At 35.9% G+C, this 11,184-nt stretch overlaps 2 protein-coding genes across 4 annotated transcripts; one reads left to right on the top strand and one right to left on the bottom strand.

Annotated features, from left to right (window-relative positions):
- Positions 1-75: 75 nt before the first annotated feature.
- Positions 76-5,928, top strand: rpp30 (ribonuclease P/MRP 30 subunit). Its single transcript, XM_051914999.1, has 11 exons — positions 76-319; positions 569-624; positions 705-761; positions 848-913; positions 1,001-1,069; positions 1,196-1,285; positions 4,298-4,414; positions 4,492-4,521; positions 4,616-4,653; positions 4,755-4,834; positions 5,632-5,928. The coding sequence occupies exons 1-11, from the start codon at positions 238-240 to the stop codon at positions 5,742-5,744; spliced, it is 798 nt and encodes a 265-aa protein (XP_051770959.1). The 5' UTR covers positions 76-237; the 3' UTR covers positions 5,745-5,928.
- Positions 5,929-6,114: 186 nt separating this feature from the next.
- ankrd1b (ankyrin repeat domain 1b (cardiac muscle)) lies at positions 6,115-10,467 on the bottom strand. Of its 3 annotated transcripts, XM_051914998.1 has the most exons (9): positions 8,910-10,467; positions 8,256-8,390; positions 8,058-8,159; positions 7,864-7,971; positions 7,684-7,782; positions 7,086-7,184; positions 6,899-6,997; positions 6,714-6,812; positions 6,115-6,396 (listed from the first exon to the last, which is right to left on the bottom strand). In XM_051914998.1, exons 1-9 carry the CDS (start codon positions 8,934-8,936, stop codon positions 6,310-6,312), a joined length of 855 nt encoding a protein of 284 aa, XP_051770958.1. In that variant the 5' UTR covers positions 8,937-10,467; the 3' UTR covers positions 6,115-6,309. The 3 variants fall into 3 exon arrangements, 1 of the variants encoding a protein (XP_051770958.1); XR_007932957.1 differs by lacking the exons at positions 8,256-8,390; positions 8,910-10,467 and having other exon boundaries at positions 6,115-7,258; positions 7,684-7,971; positions 8,058-8,092; XR_007932958.1 differs by lacking the exons at positions 8,058-8,159; positions 8,256-8,390; positions 8,910-10,467 and having other exon boundaries at positions 6,115-7,258; positions 7,864-7,903.
- Between the last annotated feature and the right edge of the window lie 717 nt (positions 10,468-11,184).

The raw sequence follows: 11,184 nt of genomic DNA, 5'->3' as shown, positions 1-11,184 counted from the left end.
CTGAGAGAAGTAACGAAACTAAGGAAAGAAATGGCTTAAATGAACTACATAGCCCATAAAGCTCCATTGACTCACGTGGTCCACTCTTCTGGTTCACGCTACTTCAGCGTGTAGTCGAGTGTGTTGTATGCATGTGGCTCTCAGTACGTTAGTTGAAATGGTTTAGATTTATGTGATAAGAAGTAAACTAAATTTGTGCTTGTAAAACCTTTGCGGATCGGTGTCAGTGGAAGAAAGATGTCTGTGTTTATGGATTTAAACATCATCAGTAGTAATGATAAGAACAGACTCAAAAGCATCATAGAGACAGCTGCTCACCGTAAGTATCAGTAATAGTAGTTATATTCACTGCAATGTTTTTTTCTAACATCAGTAGTTTAACTATTTGTTCAATTATTCATAAGGTTTTCAATAATAATTAATTTTGATTGTGAAGGCTTAATCTTATCCTAATGTTAACGTCATTGAAAATCTAACTATTTAAAACAGTGTAAACAAATGCCTAGATCTGCTGTACTTTTAGAGAAATCCTTAATTCTGTTATAAACTTTTACTCTTTATATTACAGTTGGCTACTCAACAGTCGCAATAAACTATGTAGTTGAACCACAACAGAAGAAACCGGTATGATATAAAGAAGTTAAACTCATCTGTACACTTTGAAAGACTTCATGTGATGATGCTCTTATTTTCTTGTATTACAGGAAATTCCTAAGCCACAGAGTGTGTCAGACATATTTGATAAATTCCCAATAGTACAGGTAAATTACTTATAGCATGTTTCCAGAGCTTAATTACCCATCATGAATATTCTTTAATGAATAGTCTCTGCTTATTTTGTTCATAGGGAAAATCTTCACCCATCAGAGTACTGAATCGATTGACCATCGTGGCCTCTGATGCATCTCATTTTGTGAGTATACAATGAGGTAACTATAAGAACATTTTTGTTAGTTTTATTTGTATAGTGAGATTTTTATCCTCTTGTTGTTATTCTCAGAGACCAACTAATGAATACAAAAACTTTGACCTTGTGGCGGTGTACCCCAAGACAGAAAAAGTCTTTCATGTAAGTGAAATTGCAATTCTGGATTAGCTTCAATTTAGGCCAATCAGTATTAGTTATTTTATTTACATTTCTGATGACAACCAACAGTTATTAAAATGTCTATATGTTTTCCCTCATCTGAGCCAGGCAGCCTGCATGACTTTTGATGTCGACATTATCTGCATTGCAATGACTGAAAAACAGCCTTTCCATTTTAAAAGGGCTCCAGTTAATGGGGTGAGTGTATAGCATGTTATATCCATACCTACCATGTGATTTCAAGCAGCACTAAGGCATTTATTTGAAAGTAGATTTTGGTAATAAAATAGCCAAAATTACTACAATGTGAATACGAGGACATATTTCACTCCAAAATTAAAATGAATTTACTCACCTCATGTCGAATTGTATGGACAACTTTTATAATACTTCTCATGGTATTTTTGCATCCTTTTCGAGACTTTTCAGCCCAGTTTTCTTATACTTTAATTTTATCTTTAAAGTGCTTTGATTATGCTATTTGAAAGGTTCCTAATTCTGTTTAGGAGGTCTCCTACAGCATGTTTACATGAATCAAAGGTCAAAAAACACTTTAATTTTCTCATAATATACATTGCACATCACCACATTTTTCAATGATTCTCAAACGACTCGTCTGATGAATAAGTCTCTCTAAATCCCTCCTTTCCACGAGCCTGCTCTGCTCTGATTGGCCAGATGTCCCAGTCTGTTGTGATTGGTCTACCATTTACAGCTCCGGAGCTTTCTTAAGCTCAGTGATTGTACAGACAGTAACGATTTTACCATATCAATCCAAGCGCGAGCCAGATGATGAAATATTGGAAGTCAAGTCACCTTTATTTATATAGCGCTTTTTACAATGCAGATTGTGTCAAAGCAGCTTTACATTGATAACTGGTATATATTTTTGGCTGCACAGCAGCTCTTAAAGAATAGTGTCAATGCAGGCAGATCAAAGCACTGTTGAGTGTCAAATGTCAAGTGTCCCCAACTAAGCAAGCCAACGGCGACAGCGGCACGGAACCTCCAACAGGTGACATCAGGTGGCAAACAAGTGGCAAATAGGTGTTTAAATGGAGAAAAAAACCTTGGGAGAAACCAGGCTTAGTCGGGGGGCCGGTTCTCCTCTGGCGAACAGTGCTTTGTTACGATTCAGGTTGCTATCACAAGTCCGATAGGATCGCAACATTCAAAGTATTTATTTCAGTTCCATCCAGTTGAGGATCGTATTCATCACGCCGGCATGGACGGTTGTTGAGGAACTGCGCCACTGGTTGTCGTGTCGATGAGGCCTTCACAATGGATGATCTAGTTGACTCAATCTCTGCTGATACTTCAGGGCTGCGTTGTGGTCGTGTCAAGGTGCAGGTCCTTGGTCTCACCTGGATACGGCCCGGATCCGGTTGACTACGGTAAACCTCGGGATAAACAGAAAGACTAATATTAGCGTAGATGCCATTCTTCTTCTGATGTAACGAGTACATCAGGTGTTATAGGAAGTGTTCCCGGTTCCGGCTGACCTAATTTATGCAGCCTAATAATCCTTTAACGGATTTGAAAATATAAATTGATAATGTGTTATGTGTATGCCAGGTTAAAGAAATGCGTTTTTAGTCTAGATTTAAACTGACAGAGTGTGTCTGCTTCCCGAACAATGCTAGGAAGATTGTTCCAGAGTTTAGGTGCCAAATAGGAGAAGGATCTACCACCTGTGGTTGATTTTGATATTCTAGGTATTATCAGCTGGCCTGAATTCTGAGATCGCAATAGATGTGAAGGACTATAATGCATTAAGAGCTCACTCAGGTACTGGGGAGCTGAACCATTTAGTGCTTTGTAAGTAATTAGCAAGATTTTAAAATCTATACGATGTTTAACAGGAAGCCAATGCAGTGTTGACAGAACTGGGCTAATATGGTCATACTTCCTAGTTCTAGTAAGAACTCTAGCTGCTGCATTTTGTACGAGCTGTAGTTTATTTTATCAGGCGAGCAGAACAACCACCCAGTAGAGCATTACAGTAATCTAGCCTTGAGGTCATGAACGCATGAACTAACTGTTCTGCATTTTTCATTGAGAGCATATGTCGTAGTTTAGATATATTTTTAAGGTGGAAGAATGCGGTTTTACAGATGCTAGTAACATGGCCTTCAAATGAAAGATTGGTATCAATGGAAGAACTAGTTATTCAACCCAAACCTCCATCGCAAGGACGACTTGAGCAGGACGTTTCTCAGTGAAACGCTACTCAGTTTGATGTTCATCATGAGATGTTGCAACTGTAATTCCTCACCATCAGCATTAACAAGTGTATGTCCATCAACAAACCAATGTGTATATTTCCAATTTATCACAGTGCACATGCGAGAACTGTATTAACAGTATCAATAACCGTGCATAAGTTAGCACTAACGTGAATGACTGTAACATTAAAGTTTGTCAAACAAATCTTGCTCCATCCTTTATCGTTACTCAAAGTAGTAAGAATGACAGACAGTCTGCATTAATGGACACAATTTTAGGTAATTGTGGGCCCACAGCTGATTAGCAGAAGTATTTTATTAAGACAGTAATAACGTGAGAAAGCCGGAGACATACACAATATAGCTAAAACACACAACTATGTATTTTGAACACTCGGTATAAAATACATCAATAATTAATCACACTTACAGGTTGTGATTCTGAGGAGCAAGTTGGTCCAAATAAAGCAGGTACTCTCCCATCTTTAACCACTGATTCTTCACAGCCTCATCCTTTTGGAAGTGAAAAACCGATTTTCCTTTCACAGCGCAATTTCCTTTTCAGCATCTTGTTGACATGTTATCCACACTAATGAGCTACAGCGTTTAAGAGGGATTCAAGTTCATGCAGAACGCAGGCGGGCATTGTGCAAAAGTATTAAGTTGTGACTTGTGAACTTTGCGGAAATGGGATTCGAATTACAAACAACTCGTTTAAGCGGTTCAGAGTCGACTCTTTCTTTTGAGGGACAATAACTTTATCTATGATGCACTTTCAGCTTTACAACTTTTCAGACTGTTTACATTCACATACAGCTACATTACACACTGCATGAAAGGTAATTTTAATCCGTAATAGGAAAAATCCATAATAGGGGCAGTTTAAAATTGCACCTTTTAATTTGGGTTTGAAAGAACATGAGAATTGTTATTTTTGTGTGAACTATCCCTTTAATTTTTTATCATATTTTTTTTGTCACTTCAGGCTATTGACAGGGGGGTTTACTTTGAGATCTGTTATGCAGCAGCCATCAGAGACTACATTATGAGAAGATACACCATTTCCAATGCCTTCGTCCTCATGGAAGTCTGCAAAGGAAAAGTATGTTGTCCGCTTTTACACAAAAACGCCCATAAAACGTTACGATGATTCAGAAATTGCATTTATTCCCCCTACAGAATATCATAGTGTCCAGTGGAGCAGAAGGGGTAAAAAGTCTTTTGCAAATTATTATATAATTTCAGTGTTACTGTATTGTATCGTCAGTGTGATGTTGCCATCTGTTGTTTTTCTTTTCCTTAGCCTCTTGAGTTGAGGGGCCCATATGACATTGCCAATTTGTATCCTTTTTAAATTAGTGTATGAATAAGTTGTCTGAATATGTCATGGTACTTTTAAGGCACTTTATACATGTTGGTATGTTCCTTCATTGAGATTTTAGGGGGCTTGTGTTCAGTCTGTCTGAGGGAGACGCCAAAGCTGCTGTTTCTACTAACTGTCGATCTGTCTTGCTGCATGGAGGTAAATTGATTGGAAAGAGCCACACTATTTCTCATTTCTGCAGTATAGGCATAAATCTATGCCACATGGTCCTGTTTCCAGTTAAGGTGCGTTCACACTTGTAGTTCGGTTCATTTGGTCCGCCAAAAAAAAAAAAAAAAAATACATTTAGTCCCGGGTCCGATTAGCGTTCACATTGGCAATTTAATCACCGAACCAAAAGATACCGAACCTAAAGGCATAGGGATCTGTTCACATCCTGATTGGTCGGATTTTATGATGTATTACCTATTTTGAGAAGGAACTTGCCAAACATCCAAAACAATGCTGTGTGCTGAGATAAATGCGCTTGTTGTGTGTGTGTAGCCTGCATATGATGGTATTTTATTTTTAACTTGTGAATACCTTATAAAATGTGTAAAGGACTCTGCGTGGAGACGCGCGTCTGATGCCTGTGATGGGCAAACTCGCGACTATGATGAGAAAAAAACGATATGCGTGAGGATTCTGTCATTGACCTATCTTTTCAGCGGTCTCGGACCACTTGTTTGGTGCACACCAGGGTTCGGATGGCAGCGTTCACGCATGTTTAAATGAACCACACTAACAGAGCAATCGCACCAGGGTTCGTTTTAAGCGAACCAGACATGACAAGTGTGAACACACCCTTAGTTTGCTTGTCGATCTGCTGAGTATGCATTTACACTGGTGGGCATGAAAGAGGTTTTATTTATCTTTCAGTCTGTCTTTTTGATATTACATTTGTTTAAAATGATATATGAATGTTTATAGGTGATTTTCATGTTTCTTTATAACAGAGACGAGAGCTACTGCATTTGGTGTTGTTCACACCATGAAGAAACCACAAACTTCTGAGAAACCAGAAGAGGAAACTCCAGCATCAAAAAAGGCCAAAATTGAACTAGTGTAGTTAGTATCAGCTGGTGTTTAATTTGTCATGGATAATAACTATATAAATATATAATTTTCCGTTCCTTAAAGTCTTGCAATCTATTTAATTGAAAAATTGGAAAAAAAAAGACATTTATTTAATCAACCTTTGGAATAATTGCATGCAAAATAACAAAACAAAAATAAAACTAAGTACAAAATTGCTCATGTCTTACAAAGTACATTCAGAAATAATCAATCAAAACTTAACGTGAAGCCAAATATAAACTTACAAGAAACTTAACAGAGCTACTGTATTTCAGGCAATGCATTTCCATGTGAAAAAAGGAAGTATTCCAATTTCCAAGTTTCTCATTCCTTTCTGCCTTATCTATACTTTAAAAGTTGCTGTACTTCATTTTTCAAAACTCTTATAAAGGTTTCACATAACCTTTCCTTTTGAAAAGCTTTAATGTCATGCAGAGCTATACTTTTAATATATAATATACCTTTCTTAGATCAGATTCTAATATACAGGCAATCTCTAAAAATGCAGGTTTTGAGCATGTTATGCCCAAAAACATTGCAGCTGTCAAGATGTGCTTCTATTTTTTACCATCCTTAAAGTTGTCAAAGATGGTTTTAGCTCCATTCTGCCACTCACAAACACTGTCCATTGGTGACTTTCCCTCCTGGAGAAGACAAAGGAACAGCAAGTGTGACCAAACAATAGTGAAAACAAGATATAGTGCAATTAGTGCAAAAATGTCAACTAAAAATAATTTTGGAGAGCCGTTTCCCCACTAGCAAAAGGAATAAGTTTACATAATTACCAGAAGATGGCACTGCGCACAGCTTAAATAAGCATCACAGTGAATACATTTAGGCATGACAGCTGTAAATTGATTGGTTACACCCTATGTAAATTATATATTAGCATTTATCAGTAACAACATCCTAATACATCAGCAACAGGATAATAGTATATAGGCTAAGCATTAAGACTTACACAATTCTTGAGTTTTAAGTCTCCTCCGTGCATCAGAAGAAGCTGGATAAGTTTGAAGCGATTTAGTCTGACAGCATCATGCATTGGTGTGTCACCCTCCTGTTACAGAATGACATTAAAAGTGACCATTAAAATGTTAATTCAACTATTTACTGACTCAAAGTCCATGTTGCCACATTTCTTACTATGTCTTTTGCGTTGACGTCTGTGCCGCAGTGTATGAGATGTTCAGCACATTCGTAGTGTCCTGTCCTGACTGCCACATGAAGGGGAGTGCTGTGAAGCTAAGGACATCAAGTGTGACCGAAAAAGACATTTCAAACCACACCAGCTATTATTAAAACATATTTGCAGTCAAATAACTGCTTCTACCTTGTCTCTGGAATCCAGTTTTGCCCCGTGATTAAGTAGCGCTTCCAGCACAGGCAAACTGCCACCACGACAAGCCCAGTGAACTTCAGTTGCTTGAAGCTTGTTAAACGCAACCATGAGAGTACAGTAAGTTCCATAGTATTATCTAAATTAGAATCCACTGAATAGATGTACTGTGGAGGAATGGCATGCAGCTCATTTTTAAAATATTTAGTAAAATAATGCAATTAACACATACACCTAATGTACATGGTAATGTATGAGTAAAATGTATAATAATTTATATAAGCAGTGTCAGTTTTGTTAAAATTTACATTTTTGACAATTTTGAATACATTTGGTGCAACCCTGACCCCTATGATATAAAGATCAATGAGGCTCAAAAAATATATTTATGAATTAATTCAAAAATGGCATAAAAGTTTTTTCAAAACCAAATGGAACTGACATGAATACACATTTTTCTAAGAACTTGGCACATGGATTTTAAGCAGTATTATTAAAATAATTTTCTTGTCTTTATCTTGCACATGTTTGTCAAGCATTAATGTGTGTTTGTATCTATAGAAAAACTACATGTAAACATTATTCAGTATACCTTGTCCTTATTTTCAATTGAAGCTCCAGCCTCTAGAAGCGCATTCACAATCTCCACGTTTCCTTGTGAGCAAGCTCTGTGTAGAGCTGTACGGTTGAACTAGAAAAAACAATATTTTGTGTTTTTAGTCCTTTAGTGCTCCCAATTGACTATTATTCAATGTGTTGGGTAAACACTCACATTATCACATGCATCTGGGTCCGCACCTCTGGCGAGGTAACTCTTGATCATTGGCAATTTGTTGTCCAGCGCTGCCTTCAGGAAGTCATCCTCATCAACAAAATCATTCTGTGAGAATATGAGATGTGATTACTTCAGGGGTTGAAATCTCTTATTAATAATGATTATTTTGAAGCACAATGACCATTGTTTACCACTATCTCTTGTTCAGGCTCTGTTTTGTAGACTGATGTACTTCTTTTTATCTTCTGACTTCCTTCTAGAATCTCCTGGAGGTCATTTGTGCTGTTGTCAGTCTGCAAAATCATTTCAATATGCCAAAGAAAGTATATTTCTAATCAAATATGCTTGCTTAGGTATGCAAATGCATGCTTCACAAATCCATATCTTACATTAAAACCATCTTCACTGTCACACTGAAGATTATTATGGGTTTTCAGATGATGGTCAACAGTCTTGCATTGTTCAGAAGGATATTTCTGTGACACATCGTCCTGCTCTTTGTTTCCACTTGTGATGTCTGTAACCTAAAATAATAATAATAATAATAATAGCATAAAAATATAAAGCCTATAATATGATAACCAAAGAAATTGCTACTTGACCCAAAATGAAAAGGCTGTCATCATTTATTCACCCTCATGTTATTCCAAACCTGTATGACTTTCTTTCTTCTGCAGAACACAAAATAATATATTCTGAATAACATAATGGTAGTAACCAAACAGTTTTGGTGAATATTGACTTCCATTTTATAGACTAATTAACTATATATATATATATATATATATATATATATGTTCAACAGAAGAAGACGCACTGGTTTGGAAAGGCACGAGGGTGATTAAATGAAAGAATTTTCATTTTTGGATGAACTATCCCTTTTAAACCATTATAAAATACCTATTATAAAAAAAAAAAGAAAATGCAGTATTGATAGAAAAAGAGGTATAATATATAAAAAGATATTTATATGAACTATTAAAAATGAAAAACAAACAAACAAAAACCCAATGTTTTTTTAATAGACGTTTAGAAGTGCCTACCAGCTCATCGACCTGTAGAATTCCCATGACTTTACTTGAAAAATCCTTGTGTCAAAACTAAAGCATCTGAGTCAAGCATCACTTATATATGTAGTGGCGACAGTTGGAGGAGGTCATGGTCCTGCTGTTCAGTAACTCCCACATCTGAGGTGTCCCATGTCACTGTGATGTCACATTTTGGGGGCGTGCTGAGGGTGAAAAACCACCATTTTCAGAAGTCAAATGCCGACATTTGACGGAATGGAAATGAAACCTGAGGGGAACTTGAGGTGCCGCCATAGAGCCCCTTGTTTATCCAAAGATGACTTACAGCTGTCAACGGAGCCAAAGTCACAGAACACTACTCCACATCACACACAAAGATGACAGGAAATGTTTATGAAGTTATATGGAGACATATAACATCTTAATCAGCTTTGACTGTCTCATATATTAGAGGAGTTGTCTTCGTTTATGAAGCTATTTTCTTCTTGGGTTTCATCACTTACATTACTTCTGTTACAAGAGCAGGTAAAATTGTCACACCCTGTGACTATTTTTAATGCTGCCCATGAATCACTTAGAGTAATGAGTCACATGTGTGGTTGACTTGCATGACAGCTGTGATTTTACTAGTTCTCCACATGTCTAGGGTCTATAAACCTGGGAAATGATGCAGTCAGGATGTAAAGAATTTATCTATTAAAATTAATATTAGTGACATTGTACCATGTCTAATTGAGTGCCATTTTCAAAGCTTTCTTAAGCACTGTGGGAGACTGCATATGGCATCTTTTAACAAGCTGAATATTTCACTGGTGTTAGACAGAGAGATCCCACCATAATACCAATATTTGTTTGTATCCTAAGCACTGAAGAAAAGACAAAATATTGTCATTGTTGTCTATGGAAATGCAACATAGGAGGTTTCTTATTTATTCATTTAAACTTTAGAGTGCACTGTATCAAGAAATACAGACAATCTGTGTGATATATATATATATATATATATATATATATATATATATTAAAACTAGCCTGACAAAACCTGTCAAAACAGTGTACAGTGTATTTAGAGGGTTGTTAATTTAATAATCCTCTAAATATATTTTTAAATACACAATCAAAACATTAAACTGAATTTCATTGTGAATCAAATCATTGTTTTTGAATTTGCACACATCGATTTTAAATTGAATTGAAGAGAATTGTAAAATTGAATTGTTTCTCACCTCTACTTAAACCTTCATTTGTATCATTAAAATCACCATGAAGTCAAAATAGACAATTCTTCTTTTTTTATGAAATATTACAGTTTATATATATATATATATATATATATATGATTTAGCTGTGCACATCATGTTAAAAAAAAAAAAAAAAAAATCTATCACAACTTTCGTTTCATGCTGACTTTAAAAGGGATCTGGAGTCCAAGCATCTGCCTCCACTGTATTTTATGTATTTTATCAATTATATTTTATTGCAAGGATTATTTAAAACTGCATCTTTTTGCAGTGTTTAATCTTAATAAGTGCATTGCACCTCTCAGAACAGGTCAAATAAAAAAAGAAATGTCCTGAAGGGCGTGGATTTACAACCCCTCTTCTTATATTATTTATTGAATTGTCAATCATAGTTTTCTTCAAAGCAGTGTATCTATTGTGGTATTTCTGTTACAGGCAATGTCTGTATTTGGTATCTGAGAGGTGACTGAGGGTCTGACCCATGTCAGGAATGCAGTAACAGTGTTTACTCATTTAGCCCAGCTTCCAGAGAATAAATATATACTTGTTTTGAAATTAATTAATTTGCTCACACAACCACATTAATCAAGAGTTATATTTTGTAGAAAGAGAACTGTAAGTTTAAACTTTATTCTTATTTATTTTATTCTGCTGTTCTCTTGATAGCTGTATAAGACATGTTAAACACAACTGTGTCCAAAGTCATGAAGGTCCATAACATACTACATGTATCCATTGCATATAGTATGTGTAAATCCTTTTAGACTTTATAGCACACTATATATTAAACTACTGATATAAACTATAAGTTTATATCAGTACTCTATGCCCTGTGTGGATGTAGTTTGTATGTTCTTTTCCAAAACTCAGCCTTGAAGGGAAAATATATCTGTATGTTTTACGTAATTGTGCTTGCAGGGGTTGTTTATTATTTTTAAAGGCATGTGACCATGCCAAAGGAATAGTATCCAGGAGAGTTCAACAGCGCCCCAGATGAGAAGAGTCCCTTTTGGAATTTATGACTCACCTGTGACTTAACAAAGTTTCTT

The sequence above is a fragment of the Ctenopharyngodon idella genome, chromosome 12 (assembly GCF_019924925.1).
Source record: "Ctenopharyngodon idella isolate HZGC_01 chromosome 12, HZGC01, whole genome shotgun sequence".
Classification (NCBI taxonomy): domain Eukaryota; kingdom Metazoa; phylum Chordata; class Actinopteri; order Cypriniformes; family Xenocyprididae; genus Ctenopharyngodon; species Ctenopharyngodon idella.
Note: the sequence above shows the minus strand (reverse complement) of the source record. Positions and strands in the feature narration are given on the sequence as shown.

Bases quoted from the DNA above. Each gene is read 5' to 3' on its own strand.
- rpp30 (XM_051914999.1), top strand. From the start codon at position 238: ATGTCTGTGTTTATGGATTTAAACATCATCAGTAGTAATGATAAGAAC. The intron at 320-568 runs GTAAGTATCAGT...TTTATATTACAG, and splicing joins CATAGAGACAGCTGCTCACC to TTGGCTACTCAACAGTCGCA. The intron at 625-704 runs GTATGATATAAA...CTTGTATTACAG, and splicing joins AACCACAACAGAAGAAACCG to GAAATTCCTAAGCCACAGAG.
- ankrd1b (XM_051914998.1), bottom strand. From the start codon at position 8,936: ATGGGAATTCTACAGGTCGATGAGCTG. The intron at 6,813-6,898 runs GTAAGAAATGTG...ATTCTGTAACAG, and splicing joins ACGTCAACGCAAAAGACATA to GAGGGTGACACACCAATGCA. The intron at 6,397-6,713 runs GTAAGTCTTAAT...TGTCTTCTCCAG, and splicing joins ACTTAAAACTCAAGAATTGT to GAGGGAAAGTCACCAATGGA.